This window comes from Platalea leucorodia, assembly GCF_965183815.1.
Source record: "Platalea leucorodia genome assembly, chromosome: 5".
Classification (NCBI taxonomy): domain Eukaryota; kingdom Metazoa; phylum Chordata; class Aves; order Pelecaniformes; family Threskiornithidae; genus Platalea; species Platalea leucorodia.
Genome location: NC_138827.1, coordinates 42307769 through 42329026, shown reverse-complemented (window position 1 = coordinate 42329026; position 21258 = coordinate 42307769). Strand labels below are relative to the sequence as shown.

The 21258-nt window shown below is 36.7% G+C and overlaps 1 protein-coding gene across 1 annotated transcript; it reads left to right on the top strand.

Annotated features, from left to right (window-relative positions):
- Window positions 1-13510: 13510 nt before the first annotated feature.
- Window positions 13511-20807, top strand: VCAM1 (vascular cell adhesion molecule 1; the record flags this gene model as incomplete). The annotated part of the gene is made up of 7 exons (XM_082312468.1): window positions 13511-13574; window positions 14297-14575; window positions 15317-15634; window positions 16256-16528; window positions 17129-17395; window positions 17842-18108; window positions 20647-20807. 7 exons carry the CDS (start codon window positions 13511-13513, stop codon window positions 20805-20807), a joined length of 1629 nt encoding a protein of 542 aa, XP_082168594.1.
- Window positions 20808-21258: the final 451 nt, after the last annotated feature.

The following is a 21258-nucleotide window of genomic DNA, read 5'->3' as shown; positions in this document are numbered from 1 at the left end:
AACAGTAGTCCATGGCCTCCACTTGTACACATACAAACAACTTGGTGATAATGGCATTCACCAGCAAAGTGAGAAAAGTGTTTATAAATGAACTTAAATTTCAATAAATCTGAGATAATTTCAACTATCAATTCCTTGTCTTCTGGAGAATGGGACTAATAAATTCATTGTTGAAATGAGCCGAGTTTCTCTTTTTGGTATGGAGTTTCTTAATATTGAAAAAAAAAATGCAGATGTAGCACTCCTTGTGGCACTACAAAGCAAATTATTTGTATTTTATGTAGCTTTACTAAAAGATGGCTTATAGGAGACATTTTCAGTAGTAATCTGCAGTATATACATAAATCACTAAGTAAAAACTTATTCTAAAAGAAATGATAATATATGGAGAAACAGATGTGTATTTTCTCTTTTGCATATAATTGCTTAGTATATATGTCACTTAGATATCAGTAACTTATTATATTGCTATATCTGCATATGTTTCACGTAACACAGAACATTTTTATAATATTAGTATAGGCCATAAAGTTTTATGTTGTAAGGAGTCTTAAACTGTAACTGAGAAAGGATATTCTTTCAAAGGGACCGAAGTCCCTTAAAGTGCAGATATAAACAGCTAAATGTAGGACATCTGCAGGATATCTGTAGGTATCCATGTGTCAATGCGCACAGTTAGTGAAGTTCGATAAAACTGGTCTAAGTCCTACAGCCAAGTGGAATGCATAAAAAATAAAAATAAAAAATCAGATTTTGTATGGCAATGATTTTAACTTCTAGACCATCATAAACCTTAAGTTCCTTTTTTTTTTTTTTTTTACATTTTTTTCTTCTGTCTTTCTATAACTTATTTTGATTAAATGTTGAATATTAAGCTCACAGTCTAAATACAGGCAATTCCAGTGTTATAAATATCACCTCATAGACGAAATGAGCAAGATCACTTTTCTTATCTGAAGAACAACGAGCACTGTGTTTTTGATAAGTGAGAATTCCTCTCATTTCCAGTCAAATGTTTCACATTTCCTTGAATTAAATAGCTTTTGATTTCAGATAATGATGCTATCTGATTGTGATACTTTGCAGATGGGAAACTTTGAGGAAGTTTCTTGCTGTTTTCAGAGATAAAATGCTGGAATTTTATACAAATTTATATGCTCCAGTACTTACCACTCTTTGTATGTATTTTTCATTCTGCATGGGTTTTGACTTTTTTTTTTTTTTCCCTCCAATTTTGGGGGTTTTTACTGTTGAAGGCATAGTATTTCCAGTAAAGTACGCCAAGCTAAAGAAGGAAGTCATACCTCAAGCAAGGGGACATAATCTTCTGTTGCAAATAAGGAAATTATTTAAAGCACTGCATGATGAACTTGGCCTGTTATGTGCAGTCTTCATCTTCCGCTGAAGCACCCGCTGTTGACTGTCGCTGTACATTAGACAGTGGACCAACAGTGAATGTTGCTGATGTGGCAAATGATCTGTTCCTCAGGCGGATTTTGCCAGAGTACACTATAGTCTTGCACTTCTGGCCTGGGAACGATGGGTCTCTCTGTCCAGGTGGCCAATTTTGTCAGGACAATAAATTGATGTTCTTTCTTCTCTGTCCCTGAGGAAGTGTGGAGGGGGGAAAATGGTCTTCCTTCCAAAGGATATTAGCCTTTGCCATAGTGATAGAAAAAGCTGATGAATAAATCAACGAGAAAAACAAAACAGAAGGGTCAGAAAACTTATGGAAAAGGAAAAAACAGTGAGAATATTGTATATGTCAGGACTCTGGTTGCCATTTCATAAACAAACTTCTTCCTATTTTTGTATATTTTACTTGGATATCCTGTTTCTTTCTTTATCCCCTGTGTGACATGGGGATTTTGAAAAGGTCTGAAGCCATAGAAAGATTTCATCTATGGTGTATTTGGAGAAGGTGGAGATTTTTTTTCTGCTAAAATTGAGAAATGTTTGAAATTTATGATAGATGCTGCTAAAATGGTAAATGCCGATTTTTCTCCCAAGAGCTGAATGGAAAGAAACACATCAGAAAATAAAGTGATCTTGACTATTGCATTAGAGATTTGTTATTTCATATGTGTTTCCTTTGAAACCTCTTTGTATTTTGAAGTCAGTTTTGACATATATTTTCAAGTTGTGTTGCAAAGCCAACTTTCACTCTTTAGAGAAGGGTGTTTATTCTTTGTGATAAAGTTTGCAAACTTTTGTACTATGGCCAAGACAGCCCTCTGAACTACAGCCATGCTTTGTGCTTGAGCCCTGGGCTGAGTGGCCCCTCACAGCAGGAGGCTGCCTACAAAGTACTTAAGAAGCTTGTTCCTCATGACTTCAGTTGCACAGATCCTTGGCAGCAAAGTAGCTCTTCAGTCTTTCAGTCATTCCAGTTTTTAGGGGTAGTAAATGTGATGCTTTTGATGTCAAGAAATCAATTAGTATGTCATTACACAGCTGAAGGGGACAACACAAAGTCTAATAGTATCTCTAGAAGATTCTCTATTTGAGTCCGTTGGGGTTCAGATTAGGCCAGAATGAAAACCTAAGCAAGAAGGTGACATGATTAACTTCAGGAAAACTTACTTTTAGAGGTGGATGCCAACAGGCAGCTTTGTAACAGCATGTAGTGCAAAGCCAGCGGATGGAGAAGCTGCTACACAGTAGAGGCAGCCAAAATGTGGTAACAGGACTGTGAGATGGCCAGGGAGTAATGCATTAGCAGCAGTTGGCAGACAGCAGCAGCTGTTTTGCGATGCAAAAGTTTTTGGCAGAGTCTCTGTGCAAAATTGGGATGCTCAGAAGAGCTCATTTGATAAAGTTCAGTGGCATTCTAGACTCAGGAATGACTCAGATATTGTTTCGCAGTTGCATGGAGAAAAAGATTTTGCAGTAGTAGTGCAGAGGAGAGCTGTATAAAGCAGCAAAGTTAGTTTTAGAGTGGCAGAACAGAGCAGGTGATTCTGGAGTTCTAAATGAACTAGTGTTAATTAGTACTATTAATTTCTATTTTTCTACACTGTTTAGGATAAGATTTTCAAAGGCTACAAGCTTTAGAAATACACATCAGTAGACTTGTATTTCCAAATCTCTTAGACATTTCTCAAATTTCTTTCCATTTGCTCATAGGATTTTTCTTGTATTGAATTATGGTCTCAAAAACACAGACGAAATGTATAGAAACCATCTCTCTCTGAGTCCCTGTGTAAGCAACTGTATTACTTGTGCTTCCCCCATTCTCAAGCTTTTATCTGTTCATCTGCTTTTGGCCAGTGTCAGAGATGGGATTCTGGCTCGATAAAATTCTGACTGATCCACTGCAGGTGTTTCTATATTCTGATAAAAACCTAAGTTTGATAAACCAAAACCTCGGTGGTGGGTCAAAGTCTGGATAATTCCATCTCTCTCTCCTTATAAAAACTACACAGATGAGCACATTCAAACAGGATTTGAATTCAGAAGTATTGTAAATGGGGGAGGAGGGGTGAGATCTGGGGTACTAGCTATCCTTTGGCCTACTTCCCATGATTCTTACAAAGATTCGGAGGAATATTGAATTAACTGGAAAAACCCTCTTTCTCTTACAAAATTAGACCTTTATGTCAAAAGTTTTGGTGTAGAGTTGCATTTCTTTTAATATATTACAGAGAAGATCACAAGCAAATAGTTCTAAATGTAAGGGAGAAGCAGCAGCAGCAGAATTTGTGGATGAAAAAGGTGTAAGAAGATAAAAAAAAGTGTAACCTCCAACCCAAAACACATCATGTATTTTATAATACATGAGAATAAGAATAAGAGAATAAGAACATTCTCTATAATATTTTATTTTATCTGAACTGTACATGGTAGCACTGTTTGTCCTTCCATTTGAACTACTTGAGAACACAAAACATTTTTCCTAAAATGTGTGAAATACTGATGACTTAAGACTATTCAATAATGTTTCCAGAAGAGCTTTTTCCTTAATATCCATTTCCCGTTTTCCATTTTTTCTGTTTTTTGTTCTTTTATCTATTTGCATTATTTATTGTGTTTTGTGGAGCAACTGTGATTCCTGAGCAGAAAGCTGGGGTTGGTCAGGAAACATTTTAAGTGTTAGAGTAAGAAGAACTTACGGTGTTCATAAGAATTTGTTTTACTACTCTTTCAAATAGCCTCTCACTATGTGGATCCTGGAAATGTTATGAAGAAGTTCGTGGCAGTGTCTGGCATTCATGAATACATTGAGTAGTAAATTTCTCCAAGTAGTAGATTTCTCAGAGAAGAGCCTGTGAAATTTATCTCTGTGGAAAGCACTATTACATTGGCAGGAATGGTAGGTTTCATTCCTCTTTAACAGCAAGATTTTAAAGCTGCCTTGGGCTCCTGGGCACTTGCTCTGTATTCATTTGGGAAGCACAAAGCTGCTCTCGCCGTTACTGAACACTTCTGTGTGTTGTAAACCCAGATGTGACAAAACGTATACTCGCTTTCATTCCAGGCTCTTGACATTCCATGTACTTGAGAGCTCTCAGAATAATGTAGACATTTTTCTTTTGAGAGACAGTGAGCAATTAAAGCCAAGATAAAACTAGAAGTTCTCTATCACATATCAAGTTAGGCTTCCATAGCGTTTCACCTTCAGTGACCTTAAAGAGTAGCTATGAAATTGTTACAACTGATATAGCTTGGTTATTATGAGATTGTCAAGAAATTACAGATGACTTCTTGTTTGGTTTTATGTCCTATTTCTTCTAATTAGATCCCGCCAGGATTTCCAGTTATTCACAATGGTTCGCTTTATAGCTACATGCCAGAAAAGTGCTATTCCCAGTCAAGTCCAGTAGATAATTGCGTCTATCACTCAAAGCACTGAACTTAGCTGTCTGAGTTCTGGTCGTCTAAAAAAGGATCTGAAGGATAAAGTGAAGTTTAAATGGCATATTGTACAATACAAATCCTGACAAAAACAGATTAATACCATGGTATGAAATGCATTCATTAAAACATTACATTTTATAAAGAAGAGTAAGAAATTAAAAGATCAAGGTAAGTTTATAGATAATTCACAAAAATGAAACTAACTTCACAAAGGATGTTATGCAAAATTGTCAACTCATCGTTTACTCATCTTTATAATTATCTGCAGCTTTAGTCTAAATTAATGGTCTTTTTCAGCTGTACCGTCCAATCCTTTTGATAACTTAGAAACCAGTGTTGTCACTTGTATGAAAATAGTAATATGATGATCTAGTAAGCACTAATAAATAGTGCAGATTAATTTAGTAATTGCTTTCCCCCTTGCTAGCTATGGATTTTTAAACACACTGCTTACTTTTCAACCTTGTGATAAGTTTCTGTTCATTCTTGTAATCATTCTGTACTATAGACTCTACCTGAAAATCTGTCCTCCTTTACATTAAATGTGAAAAACTTCTAGTAATCTTTTAAAAAGAAATTTTATTTATTAATTTCCTAGTTAATAAATTTATTAATTTATTAAAATAAATAACTTTATTATTTTTCCAAATAATAAATTGCATATAAAAATAAATTTTAAAAAGCATTCCAATTAATAAATCCAATTGGCAAGATAAAGGGAAACAATTTTTTCTTAAATTGTCTGAGATCCTAAATTGTTAATAGAATATATTTGCTATGTTCAAAGACATTTTCTGAAGCCATAAGCTACAGCAGGATCCGTATGCTGACCTTAGAGGCAGAATGAATATCTCTTCATGCCACAAAATTCAATACAGTCATGGCACAAGACACCTGAAAGTGCAGGAAAAGCAAGGTCAGCAGCTGGATCTTGGCACAATAACAGATGAATCAGTGTAATAAAATGTAATAATAAGTCATTTAAAGGCTGATAGTTTTATATCAAACACGTTAGACCAATAATACTAGGATTATTAGAGCATATTTCTTTTCAGTGTGAGATAATTGTATTGTATTCATTCAAATAATCTAGGAAACTTAGTGTAAGATAATTTGCTCAAAATCTTAATGAATTCACCCTTGAACATGCCCCTGGGAATTCCTGTGCCTTGATCCTGATGGTCTTGCAGATACAAAGTTACCATGCTACTTGATATCCTGAATACAGAAAGACATTACTGAGGTAAGACTAATCTCAAGCTCATGAGCCTACCAGAACTTAACTGGATTTCGTCCTTGATCCACAAAAGGATTCAACACTGCACATGCAACATTTACATATCTTCCTTATCTTTTAGAAACTGTGGGCTGCACAGAAATGTTTTGTTTCCCATTAGGACATCCCAGCATCCCAGTGAAAGCTCTGGCAGTAGCTGCATCATCATCTGACCCGGTCAGTAGTGATTCCATACAGCTGGGAGAGACCCTTGGCCAGAAAACCATACAGGTAGAGCATTTGTCTGAAGCTGAGCTGTTGGAAGACAGGTACTAATATCTGTTCCTCACGCTGTAGAGCTAATTATAGTCAGAAGTTAAGTCAATAGAGGCAAAATTTATCCAACCAAAAGGGTCATCAAATAACCTGTTCCTTATGAGTTGGTATGCACATATAATTCTGGGACATTTCAGGAGGGATGCTTGGCTAAGAAGCATGTGAATGTTGAAAGTCAGACATTTCTCAAGCTAATTCAGCACAGACCTTTATCCTGCCTGACAGCAATTTCAAACGCGCGTCACATTTCTCAAGTTGCCTCTCTTATCACTAGAGAGTAACAGGGTCTATGATAGAGGGGTGACACAACTATGAAAGTCATTCTTGCTCGGTTGTCTGTATCAGACAACAAGGATTGGGGCTTTGATGCCTAGCCAAGTAATTGTCTCAAAAGGGGAAATAAATGCCAGCAACTCGCATCTTTCTTACCCTTGCTTGCCTAGAAAAACCTGGCTGCCCCTGGTTTTTATCACTTAGCTACTCCTACATTAGCATATTCCTTCCATGAAAGTGTTAACGAAGCAAGTAGCTAAGATGATACTTAACTCTGGGGGGAAAAAATGAAAGAGAGAAATAAAAGTAACAAAAACAGTAACAAAAAAGTAACAAAACAGCATGTTGTTGATTTAGGATAGAGCACATTCAAGAGATAAAGGAAAGGTGCCAGATCCTTAACAGACTTGCAGCTGGCTTTAAGTGTTACTCGGTTTATTAGTATATGTACACACACACACACACATTTTGCTACTGCAAAATGCTTTCTCTTGGATACTTGTCATTTTGGCTTGACAGAAGTAAAAATCAGTTCGTTGCTTCTTGTTTCTATTTGGAGGGTCATTTCCTTTAGAACTTTCAGTCCGCTTCCAGAGAGGGAAAGGTGACAATACCTAGATAAAAGAAAGATTTCCTTACGTGTCTTTAAAAAAAAAAAAAAAGAAAAAGAGTAATCTCTGGAAGATTTTCCAGATCCCTGGAAGATTTAAAAATTATGATTCTTGAATCATGCAATGTTAATTCATTTAATTCCTTTCTGATATCTGTGTAATATTTCTACCTGTTAGTGAGCCAGTCCACTGTGGGACTACAAAGATAACATTTATATAACTCAGTGCAGCAAAAATAACATCTAAACAGCTGAACACAGCTCTTCAGAATATGAACCGTTGTAAGAGAATAAAGAATATAGTCTGTGATAGACAAGTTGAAGGATAATCAATTAGTACCAGTGCAGTTATCAGTAGCCTGTCTAGGAGAATCCAAGTTCTGCATTTGTTCCAGCTGGAATGGTCTGTTACAGACCTTGCTCTCATCATTGCCCTTTGTCTTTCTGGGTCCTTAGGGACACACATGTACCTCATAACTGAAGAGCAGGAAGGAGGTGGGAAAAAGGGAAGCGACTGATCTCCATTTTGCCATAGTTAAGGTTCTACAAGTGCCATAGAGAACTGGTGAGTAATAACAAAGCTTGGTCAAAAAGTTCTCCACTCTTTTCTTGATTAACTTCATCTGATCACATGAAATGTGGCCTTAATGAGGTACACAATGATATTGAGTGGTATTGGAATTGCATGTGGAGTGTTGGGGGAATTAAGTAAGTTGGTCACATTCCTTGTTAAATGTTTTCAGCTGACTTTATCTTGCCACATCCCAGGTGCTAGCCAGCATCTGCACTTTGACCCAAATCCCACTTTATTTTTTTACTCTGACCATTTTGAATTAGTTTTGTCTGAAAATCTATAATTCCAGTGAGAACAAATGACTTTGCCATGTCTCAGTATACTTGGCTCAAAATAAAAGTAGATCTGAGCTCTCACTTCAAAATGCCCAAAGAGATTTTTGAATACTCCAAGGCTCATATCTGAATTTGGCTCTTGATATACACTGGAGAATATTTCAAAAGGAAAACTTTTTTTACATAAGTCACAATGAGACAATGGAAGCTCAGCTATCCAAACAAATAAATCTTGACTTACAGTACAGTATTTGGCAGTCTAAGAAGTATGTGGATTTAAAAGCTATTCAACAGTTCCACTTTTAGATTCAGCATCACTAAAATCATACTTTCATTTTTTCAGAAATAAGATTTGGAATTTCCACAGCTTGTTTTTTCGCAGCAACAAGAGACTAAGGTAAAATGTAGGGACTTTTTTCACTAGTGGTTTCTACTTACTTTTTATATTAACTTCTTGTTCATTCTGTGAAGTAAAATAGACAATGCCTCTGAATAGAAGAAGATGAGAAATTAGCTATTTTGTAGTCTATGCAAGTTATCATACTTCTGTATTATTTTATCTGGCATCTTTTGTGGATTCTGGATGCCTTCAGACTAACCAAACAGAAAGTGTCATAGCTGGGGAGCTGGTGCCTGAGAAAGATAATGAAGGAAGTAGATGCATTTATTTTTATAAGCAGTATTTCAGAAATTCCAGAAAAGGGAAAGAAGCAGATGGTAAAACTTTCTTAAGTTGTTTCTTTTTTCCCTTTTTTTCAATAGATGACAAGTTAGATGTGGAGTACAATTGTAAGGTGTGATGTGGGTTACAGGGTAATGCGTTGGTGTTCTTTTTGTAGCTAGGAACAAAGTTACAATTCCTGAAACAGACACAACCCTTTAAATAGATCTGCATGTAGATCTCATCCTTCCCATCCGGAGATGAAAATTATAGGGAGTCAGTGATGCTCTCCTCCCCCTCTTGAGGGCTATACAGATGTTGTACTCTTGTCAGGTGATGAGAAAGGTGGAGGGAGTTAGAGAAAGAAAAGGGTCAGGGAAGCTTTGGGAATCAAAAAGCCAGTAGGCACTGTGGAAGGAAAGACAGTATATAACCCATATAGCAGGCTATTGAGGTTGCTGAGAACTGAAGATTTTGAGGCTGGCAGATCATTATCTGCTATATAAGCCATATAGTCAGTAGTATTCATACATGTCCTCCAGGTTCATATTTTTTCAGTTACTTGATCAAGATATGACCATGTTAGAGGTGTTACCTTGGACGTGGTGCCTGAAGGGCATTCCTTCTTTGTTGATGCAGATATGTTTTCCCTGAGAGAATAGTTCTCATTTGAGTTACAACACATTCCTCTTGCTCTTATTCTTTAGGCATGATCATACTGTGGAGGTATCGAACACTCTTTGTGCATCGTGAAAGCTCTCCATCCCAGCTACTTCTGTAAAGCATCAGAAACCAGAAACTCTGTAACAGTCTTTCTTATACTCAGATGTTCAGTGTGCATCCCAAGCAGATCTTTCATGAGATGAGTGAGGGCTGCACTTTGAACGGGGGACCCAAGTATGAACTTGCTGTAATACCTCTGTGATCTGAGGCTGAATTGTTGAGTCAGACTTAGCTGCATCTTCTTCCCTGAATGCCATGCCTTCCACAGAAAGATTCTGCTCTCTCAAGCTGATGGGACACAAAGATTCTTAGTAATAAACACGTTGCATATGTTTCTGTGTTGGGGCCCTGTATAGAAGTTATTACTCCAACACTGGGTATTTTAGCAGAAATCCCAAATGGTGGCTCTAGATGCAGATATTGGGGTGAAGTGTCATCAAGCATTTTATTGCTGACACAGGAAACAGAATGTCAAATTAGATGAGTTTCCTTCTACCTTTTCTGATAAATCTCCTTTGCCAAAAGAGGAGTAGCTCTCTTCTCCTTGGCCATAAATCACAAAACCAGTGGTGAAGGTTTTAAGACACTACATCCTGCATGAGGTTTAGCCTTTCAGCTTTCCTCTAATAGCCTCTGTGAGACAGTGCAGTACATTAAAGATGCAGAAAGAGGGTTACAAATGTTGGATAACTAACATGTTGCATAAAGTGCATTTTGTTCAAATAATTCATTAAGGTATCAAGAACTTCTTATCTCTTTTGTCTAGAGGAAATTAATTGAAGTTCATCACATTGGGGTTTAACAGGGTTTTAGAAGTATAAGTTAAAGCAAATGCTTAGCACAGTTCTGAAATGGTTTTCTTTTCTTGCATTTCAGAAAAGTCTGAAGTAAGTTTCAGTTTCCTGAAGGATATTTGTATTTTCTGATGCCAGGCCAAAAATGATGTGTTCAGTATTTCCGAACTCCCTTCCGAGACACACAATTGTTTTATCTTTTTGTCCATCAAAGCCTGAGAAAAGTCTCTTTTGATTACTAGATGTAGTGGAAAACATATTTACATCCCAGTGCTTAATTCTTTTAATCTCTTTTGCCTTTAGTAATATTTTCGTAATACTTGTTACATTCCAGTCTTCATTATGCTCTGCATGTGTTAGAATTTCTTCCAGTTGATCCTGTAATTCTTGATCTCACTGTGAATCTAGATGCATCCTCTATTTTTATCCCCAGTATCCTCCTCTGTGCCATTTGAATAAAAAACTAGATTATGTGGACTCTTGAGGTTAACTGCTAAAACTTGTCAGCTGATTTCTGTTTGTTTTCAGACAGAACAGCCAGTTCTGAAAATAAGCAAACTTGATACTCATTGTCCTATTTGCAGGTTGATGCTGAGGATAGCAGGAGCAACAGCAAAGTACACGTTCTTTTTAAAATACTTAGAAGACTCATATTTGAAGTTGGGTAAAGAGCAAGTTTTAAGAAATTTTTTAATTTCTTGGCAGATCTGTACTTCCTTTAATAATATTTGCTGGCTAACCCTGCTCTTACCTATACTGTCCGAGTTAAATTTGTCTGATCGCTCAGTATAGTAGTCCCTCTGGTAAGGATCCAACTCCAGTAAAATTAATGGCAGGTGTCCAGTTTAATTTACTGAGAGCTGGATCAGAGTTATTTCCTATCTCATGTTATCTGATGAAGGACTTGATTACAGTTTTTCCAGCATGCCGATATGGCCTCCTGTGTTTGTATCTTTTTGTCTAGAAACTGATTTCCCAGAAATAGGGAAAATTTGCCTTTTCTTTTTCAGCTTAGCCTGTGATTATTTAAGCAGTCAAAGCAGAAGAGTTTCATTTCTTACTTCTTTCTGCCTATGATTAAAAAGTATTTATTTGTAACTTAACTAAGAGAGTATACTTTTCTTCAAACAAAACCTTTTTCTGTGAAGTAAAATCACATTCTGTAGATGTTGTTACCTACTCTGGGTAGATTTTGGGTTTCTGGATTTGATAACAGTACTTCCAGGACAGTACTCTACTTGTATTTCCTGAGCCTTAGGAGGTTTTTGTTTTTCTTCCTCCTCTAATAAAAACAATGATGATTATAATAAAAACAATAGATTATGGGAGAATCCACTGTGGCAGTTTCAGTGAATTTCACCGTTAGTGACTTTTGGTTAGGCATTGCTAGGTGCTTCAGATTTCCCTGTTTTATTGTCTTCTGGATAATTCTTCGGTTGTCTTGTTTAGTTTTTCCATATTTCTGAATATTGTTGTTATTATTAATTATTATTTTGAAGACATACTTTCTGCCTGAGATCACAATTTTATCTTCCCACAATCATTACATATTTATGAGTTTATGGTAAGTGTATGAAAAAAGTGGTTGATTCTTCTTATTTTACCTAGTGTAAGGTCTTTGACAGAGTCATAAATGTATTTATTACAATGTTCTTTGGTGTTTCTGTAGCAGCATGTACTGTCCAGCTATCGTTTGATGAGGATGCAAATGTAGGGGCAGCTGCGGTCAAGGAACAAGCAGAAAAAATAGTTCCTGAAGACGACAGGCTGCCTGTAGGCCAGCAGGAGCCTTATTTCCTCTGGTACTACTCTCACCTGAACATGGTATTTTGGAGCTAGCATTAGGTTATTAACCATAAAATCTGCTTGCCTCAAAAAAGTATTAGGCTGATGTAGGACCAGCTTTTCAGCAATTAAATTTCTTTAACATTTACAGCATTGTTACTTCAGCCTTTATTTTTCCAAGCTATTACTCATTTACTAGATATTTGAATCTGTGCTGTTTACAAAATATACTATATGATGACAATATTTCATAGACATCAAATGACCAAACTATTACATACCAAATGATTTGCCAGAGACATTTTTAAAACATTCATGTTTTGTTTTTAATTTCTTGCTGCTTTTATTTAGTGATTCATGATTGACCAATATGAGCTACTCAAGTAGTTGAATAAATAAACAGTTGAGATTTGGAAACCTTTATCCATTCTTCGCATTCATAGCATTTCCCAATTGAAAATTAAACACCAAAAATGTTATTTTACTTTTTTCATAACATAGTCGCTATATTAACCAGTAATAGTTGTCCTCAGAAATATTCCAAACTGGATTTTTATACTCACTGGAAACCAAACACTAAAAACAATCCCAAAGTTGTATTATCAACTGCTATATTTCAATTATATGTAAACAAGACATGAGAGATACGAGAGGCATATCAGTAATGTAATGCATACCAGTAGCATCTTGAAAGAGGGACATTTTAGAGACATTTTTAAAGTTGAATTGGGAAAATTGGTTCATTCAATTCGTCCGAACAGGATGAGCCTGATTCAAGCTGATCAAGTCAGATCTCCAGACTTCTGTTATCTGACTTGTTTCTTCATTTTTAGGGATCAAAAATACTAAGGAATGTAACACCACCTCTTAAACTGGTAGCACAGTTTTCAAAGGGAATACTGAGTTAGGTAAAGTTATTTACGGAATTGAGTATTGTTAGAAGTATTCTCAGGGCACAGCCCTACAAAAACATTTGCACTGAAAGCAAACTTGAATAACTTTTCCATTAGATGTAGTGCCATTCAAGTACTTGGAATTACCAACATTCTGTCATTTTATCTGTTATTTGAAGGATCAGATGTCGGCTTGGTCTTTTTAAGTCTAGTAGGCACTGTATTACGAGTGTCCGTATTTGTTGTTTCCCCGGGCTTTAAATTCTGTGTTAAAAAAGCAGCAGAGGGCGCTGAGCCCCCCGGCACAGCCCGGTAGGGATCTCTTCCCCCCTGCTCTGGATTTCCCCGGCCAGGGATTTCCCACTCCACCTCGAGGAGAGCCTCTATAAAGAGCGCGCTGGCTCTATTCTAATAAACCATTGCAGAGCAGCAGGATCTCACTGTGCTTCTTCACAGAAAATAGAAAGCAAGGCTTTTGAATTTACTTTCTTTACCTAGTAACAGCAATTGCAAATGTTAAAAGAGATGGGAAGAACAAGCCAAGCTCTGCTAATAATTTTGTATATGTTAATGACTGGTAAGTCGGGGGGGTTGTTTGCTTTATTTGTTTTTAATTTTGTTAAGTGTAAACTGACCTATAATTTACAGTTTGATCTTTATTTCTTTTTGTTCCAGTTGCTTTTACATTTCAGTGAATACAACTGTCAATTAAGTAGTTCTGTCAAAATGTCAGGAAGCTTTTTTTGACATTTACTTCTAGCTTTTCTGTGCTCTGCAATGACACAGTCATTTTCTTATTGAGTTTGCTAAAAGACAGTCTAGGAGACAACAGCAGTATGTTACTGCGTGTTTGATTTTTACTGTCATTCCTGACAGTATCAGCCAAGCTTGGTACTAAATGTCCTGTTGAAAGTGATTCTGCAGTTGTCCTTGCTATCTTACTTACCACCCCTCCCCTCAAATATTACAAAGTTTTAGAATCAGATCCACCTGACAAAAAAAAAGTTATATTGTGCCAATGCATTTATTTTCACTGACAGCATTGGGTTTATGCCATTTTGTACATGAGAACTGTCTGTTAGAGTCATCTGAGTCTGTACTATCTTTGACAAAACCAGCAACATTTATGGGGTGTTTTGGAGATGTAAACCACTGTATGAGCTTTATTAGTTTAACTTCCACACAACTGTAAAGTAAACTTGCAAAGTAATGACCTCATGTCACAGTAGAACCTGAGAAGAAATGGGAAAATAGATGTTGAGAATGCTGCTGAGTTTATGTATGTTCTCCCTATTGTAGTTAAAGCTTTTGAAATGGAGGTTATACCTGCTAACAGAATTGTTGCACAGATTGGAGACACACTCATACTCACATGCAATACTACTGGCTGTGCATCACCAAGTTTTTCCTGGAGAACCCAGATGGACAACCCCCTTGGAGGAACAGTGAACCACTATAGGACGTACTCTACCTTGACAATGAATCCAGTTAGCATTGCGAATTCTCATGATTATCTGTGTACTGTCTTCTGTGGTAAGAAAGAGAAAAAAGAGAAGAGTATCAAAGTTGAACTTTACTGTAAGTAAAAATGTAAAATTCTGTTTAAGTAGTACACGTTCATAAAAAATCCGTAATTGTTTTTAGATATTGTTGGTAGTTAACTGATAATGCTAGGATAATGAGTCTGCTATAGCTCAACATGTATTTCCTTGTAAGATTCCTTTATCTGTCTGTTCGGGACTCTTTCTCTGCCCCTTTCTGCTTAGCTTTCTGCACTGAAGGTAGTACATACTGGTCTTATTTATTCTTACCCTTGGTAATACTTGAAAGCCAAAACAGACTCCCCAAAACATTCGTAGAGCTGGAAAAAAAAAAAAAAAGAAAACAATCAGTGTGGTTAAGATGGATGTATCTGGGAAACCTGCAAGTGCAGAGCACCTAATCAAAGCCTTTGCAGTTTTCAGCGGAATGATTCAGATGTCTAAACCTACCAGCACAGAAAACAGGATACCACCAGTGTATGGATTGCTCTGGTTGCCTGTCTTTAGGCAGCTGTATCACTGCCTAGGTGCCTTGCTGGGTCTTAGATCAGTTGCGATCATATTTCAACAATTGTGCAAATATAATTCCTGCTAGGGTATGAACTGCTTATGAAAGACTTGTATGTCTTCATATCAAGATATGTCTTGTAAGAAAGTTGATATAATGTCATGTTCTGAATGCCTCTAAATTCAAGATGTTTGATGTCTGGATCTTGTTCTTATGTTGACCCTAGAGCTCATCTCTGCCAGACTAAAGAAATGGATTTTATTCTTTTAGCTTTCCCCAGTGATCCTGTCATTGAGATCAGCCCATCCTTAGCTGCTGGAGAACCAGTCACTGTCACCTGTAAAATTCCTGATGTGTATCCTTCTGAATACCTGGAAGTAATCCTAAAGAAAGAGGAACATGTTCTTCAAGAGAAATATTTTCATGAAGATGATAGCGCAAATACAGAGACCAAAATTGTGACATATTCATTTAATCCCACGGTTGAAGATATTGGAAAAGAGATTACCTGTGTGGCCAAGTTACCAATTGTTTCTATGGACTTTGAACCCAAAGAAAGAGTAACTTCTCAGAAACTGAATGCAAACTGTAAGTATTTTTATCCTAGGGCATTCACACCAAGTACCGTTTAATGTTAAGTTTCATGGAATGGGTTTACAAAGCGTGATTTATAAATCATTTATAATCTGCACTTCTTATCTATATTGTTTTTGTAGATAATCTATTGTATTCAGTTGAATTCTCTTATATTCAGTAACAGTCATTGAGTCATTAAATACCCACTGTTGTTCATGACAGAAGTAGGCAATGCTTTGGTAACTCCTCTCACTCTCTTACCTTGGGCTATGGTATTCAGTCAGAAAGTAAAGACCGGAAGAAAAATGGCAGCATGCAGATAAACAATTGTTTTTAAAATTGCCATTGTATGCTTAGCGGTTCCAAGTTTATAGTCCTAAACAATAGGGAGACAAATGTAAGATTAAAAAAAAAAAAAAAAAGTTGTACAGATTTGGTCTAGCTTAGCTTTCAAAGCTGCAAGCTAAATGTCTTATCAAGTCTGGAAGAATTGTTCCACTGTGTTACTGGAATACCCATTATTCATTTTTTCTTAGTATTGTGTGAAATGTACCTCTAGAGAAGCTAGTGTTAAAAGATGTGCGTGTCATTCATCATTAACTTACTGACCTCGCCTCTCTTGTTCTCTTCCAGTTGGTCCACAAAATACTATCATTACTGCATCTCCAGGCAACTCGGCAATGGAAGGAGACCCTCTAACACTCACTTGTGTGACTGAGAGTAATCCACCACCACAAATAGTTTGGAGAAAACATCTGGCTGATGAAAGCATTGAGCATCTGATAGAAAACAATGTCCTTTCTATTCCTCATGCCCGTTTCACTGATTCAGGACTGTACATCTGTGAAGTAATTAATCTGGTAACTAATAAAACAGAGAAAGCAACTGTGGACATTGTTATACAAGGTACAAGTCTGCTTGAATTTAACTTGTATCATCCAGTACCCAACTGGCAGCTGTCTATTTGATTGGAGGATGCTGAAACACTGAAAATTAGGAAATTATGGGGCCTTCTTTGTTATATATTCAGGATTTAGCTTTCAATTTACTGCTGCTCTTCATGGGCTGTGCTTTTCATTTCTATGCTTAATTTTCAGCTAATTCTCTCTGTACTGCTGTTGTACATGCATACCTCTATACATTTCCTACAATGCAACACTCAAAGTGATAAAAGAATCTGAGAATGTGGTGGTGTGGGGGTCACTGTTATTGAAATGATAATGTACATAGCAATTTCACAGGGACATCACAGTCTCCTTCTTTGAACTAGTAGTTTTAGTCATTAGTAGTAAATTTACTAGTCACTTAATAGTAAAACTATTTGGGACATTGTTGTTGTTGTTATTATTACTGCTACTGTTTCAATAGAGCCAAAAGTCTCAGATGGAGCCTGGGACCAAAACCAAAATGAACAGATCCTTGGGGGAGCAATTTCTACTTTGTTAAAACCCCCTCTGTCTTCAGTACTTTTGCATTAGTATAACAGCCTTTTCTTTTGTCATGCAGGTGCTCCAAACATTGCAGAACTCTCCATCGAGCCTTCTACAACAGTTCAAGAAGGAGAAAATGTTACCATACAATGTTCTGCTGAGAGTAACCCTCCTCCCAAGATTATTTTGAGGAGAAAATCTGACAGTGCAGACATGGGGCCTTACAGTGAGGGGAGAATTCTCCTTCTTCCGTCCGTGACATTTCTAAATGGAGGAGACTATGAATGCGTAGCAGAAAATAAGTTTGGGAAAAGTAAAAGTGAAATAACATTTAATGTGGAATGTAAGTATGTGTAATGTTTTCCCAATAATTTAAAAATAATTAGTTAATTCGTCACTTACTTCAGTGATAAATGTAACCATCAAACTAAACAAAACCCTGTGAGTACAAAAAAATCAGCATAGTCCTCTGCTCTTCCCCAAAGAAAGGAGCAGTGCTGATGAGCAAAACAAAGACATGAAATCTTTAATGTAATGACAGTCATAAGGCAGGATCTGAATGAGCGAGAAACTGATCTACCCTCTTAACATTCTTGGTTAGAAGTACTTGGTTAGTAAGTTTAGGCTATAGAGAGTTTGTGTGGAAGCTCTGATACTGTGTGCTTTACTTATTCTGAGAATGAAAAAGAAATTAACTTGGGGAGACCAACAACCTGGCATCCAGTAGGACATGTTGGATCCATCTCTAAAAAATCCAGTGATGATTAACTACAGGATTCTTCCTTTCAGATGGACCGAAGAATACAATGATCTCTGTTATTCCTGCTACTGCTGTTAAAGAAGGAGAAACTGTGACGATGACATGTACTAGTTCTGGTAATCCGGCTCCAGTGATCTCTTGGAAGAAAAAGGCGGCCAATGGGGAGTCTGAGAAAATTTTTCAAGATGCAACTTTAACTATACAGAACATAAAAAGTCAAGATCAGGGGCTTTATGAATGTGAAGCTTATAACCAATTTGGCAAAGAAGAAAAATCTATGAAATTACTTGTACAAGGTTAGTAGAACAAGACAGAACACAGTTTTTTGTTTTATGTATTTTAGATCCAGATCTCATTCAGTGAAGGACAGGGGAATTCTGTCTTTGATGTCAATGGAGTTAAAAGGCAGCCCTAATGTCATTAAGTCATTTAGGAAGCTTTAAACAATGAAGGGTGAAATCTGCCTGAGTACAGATAGCTTATGCAAAGTTCTCACGTCAGTTGAGCTTCCATCACTCCTTCCAATTGGAAAATGTATGCGTGAGGCAAAGAAGCTACACAGTGCCTATATTTTCTTCCAAATAAGTCTCAGTGGAGGATCCAGACACCTACATACAAAAGATTCAAAGAGAAAGTACATGTTGAAACTTCTCTGTGGAGGGACTGTATTACAGCCCCTTGGCTCTCCTTTAAGTTACGACCCTGTATCCTGCTTTCGCAAGCTGCATTTAAGCTATACCAAATGCTGATTCCTTAACCTACGTGCAATGACAGCAAAGTTTCATTTTTGGTAGTAAGTGGACTTTTCTGCTTTAGCTCTGCTGCTTCTGTTTATTGCATGGCAACAGTATTCCTTAGGGATCAGTTCTGCCACTAATCCACCTCTCTTCCTTATTCTTTACTATTTTTGTAGCTGCACCAAAAAATACACCTTCAGTTTTCCCTTCAAGTGTGGTGATACAAGGAGAAAGTGTTACCATCTCTTGCACATCTGTGGATGTTACCTCTGTTCAGAGTACTCTGTGAAACAAAATAGGTGATGGGATCACAACCCTTGAAACAGTAGATGGCAAATATACCATAGACAGGGCTCAGCTAAAGGATGCAGGAACATATGAATGCATATCATTAATGAACTGGGAGAGCAGTCTCAGCACATAGGACTTTATGTCAAAGGTTAGTTAAAATACCTACTGTACAGAGTTAATATTAGGATTTGGTTTAGACAGACAGAATGACATCTTCACTTCAATTTCATTAAGAATTGTCTTTAAAAAAAATGACATGAGTTGCATAGGTTCTTGTCAAAAGTGGTAGGATCTTAGTACTAATGAAAACTTCTGTCCAAAACAGCAGATGCACAGAATAATTGCTGCTTCAAAATTTTTCATAGTTCCACTTCCACCTTTGAAAACAGGATGCAAAATTGTGGAACCTAGTGAAAACAATACTATTCTAGGACTCCTTCCTTTGCCTTCTCTATTTCTCTTCTGTTGAAAGAGGACATCAACCTCTGGTTCTGTTGGTCTCTGTCCTTTCATGAACTCAAATGAATAAACACTGAATTTAAGATAAGAAAAGAAGAAAAGGCTCCATATAATATGAAAGATATGCAACATACTCCAACTGATAAAATGTTCTTTCTGTCAGCTGCTGTTGACTGCAGCGTGTGAAGGACAACTAGTGACAGAGTAGTGTCTAAAGCTATGTGCTCGAATATTATAGTGAATCCGTTAACTGGATTAGTACTTTGTGTGTACAAGCTGCTGATACCTCATGAGTTTTTTGCTTCTGTTCGTTGCTAAATCCTACCTTGCATTTCTTTTCTTTTCTTTTCAGTTCCTCCCCAAAATGTTACTGTGTTAGTATATCCATCAGAAAACGTCAAAGAAGGAGAAAATGTTACTATTACATGTAGCACATACAGTAACCCACCATCACAGATGGTCCTGAAAAAAGTCCATCAGGAGAAAGAAATTATTCTGCCATCAGTGAATGGAACCTTTATACTCTACAATGTCACCAAAAATGATACAGGCAGATATTTGCTTGATGTTTTCAATGAGGTTGGAAACAACGTCAAAGTGATTGAGATAGCTGTTGTAGGTAGGTAGATCTATTGCCTTAAACTTATTTTGTTCATACTTTCTAATGAATTTTTCATCAAGGGTGAGCACAACTAGTTCATGGCTGATCCTTGTGCGACAATACTGCAGTTAACCTAAAAAAACCTCCAAAATCAAACCAAATAAATAATAGAACAGGTGATGAGAATAAGCTGTATTTAAGCTCCTTTCAGGGTGGATGTTATTGTCTCTCTTACCCGAGTTGGTGCAGTAACTGTAAGGATAGGGCCAGAAAAAGGTGGATCCTGGCCACATTTCTGTCCTCATGCATGAACAGTAAGACTAATCCAGAGAAAGTTCTGTTTCACAAAAAGACCTAAAGATTGGGCTTTTTAAACATGGTCTTCTCCTGAAGTGTTGTTTGTGGGAGGTAGAAATGTCCCCAAAGGTTTCCTGGGTAAAATACATGTTATTCTTCTTGTATTCTTCATGAACTCCATGGTATTCTTCATTGTAGATGATATCAGATGGGTTTGAACTTGCATGGCAAATTCAAGGCCAGGACAGTGGCTAGGAATTAAAGTGTATAATATGGAGTTACAACAGAAAAAAGCATAAGGAAAACGTTTTGAAATGTGCTTTGTGCATGAAAACAGAAATAGTGTTCCAAATGAAGGTCATTAATAACACTGCTTTTACAGTAATATACATGTATCTGTTTCAATCAGGTTTTACACAGCTTTTTTCTCCTTTTGTCTCCATTTTCAGGAAGATTGGAAAAAACAGATCTAATGATCCCACTGATTATTGCATTCTCCTGTGTAACAGCAGTAGCAGTACCTGTAGCTGCAATTTTGATCTACCTGTCAAGAAAAGCAAAGATAAATGGATCCTACAGTCTTGTAAAAGCACTCAGGCTGAAAGTGTGAATATAAGTCGAAGTTCATAATAAGCAATGCTATTTATTGTTGTGATGGTTCTACTCTTCTATAACATATGGTAACAAACAAGTGACTTAAGAACACCACCATATGATAGCAAATGGATTTTTTTCATGTTTTGATAAGTATTTCAGTATTTAAATTAAAGGGAAAGCTAGCATCCTGTCCTAGAAAGTGGTAAATCACTTCTGTGTTGAAGCATGCTGAACAAAGAGTTCCTTGGAGAACTAGGTTTGTACATAGTGTATAATTTGTGTTATAAATATGTTCAACTGAATATCAGTTTGTAAAATTGCAGTCTTACTGCAACTGTACAGAGAAATGTTGTTAATACAAAGTATAAATCAGCATCGCATGAGGCGATCAGATGATAATATTTTATTTTGTATTACTCCATAGAGTGAATGTTTTTAACATAATTTGTCTGCTTGTGGTAATG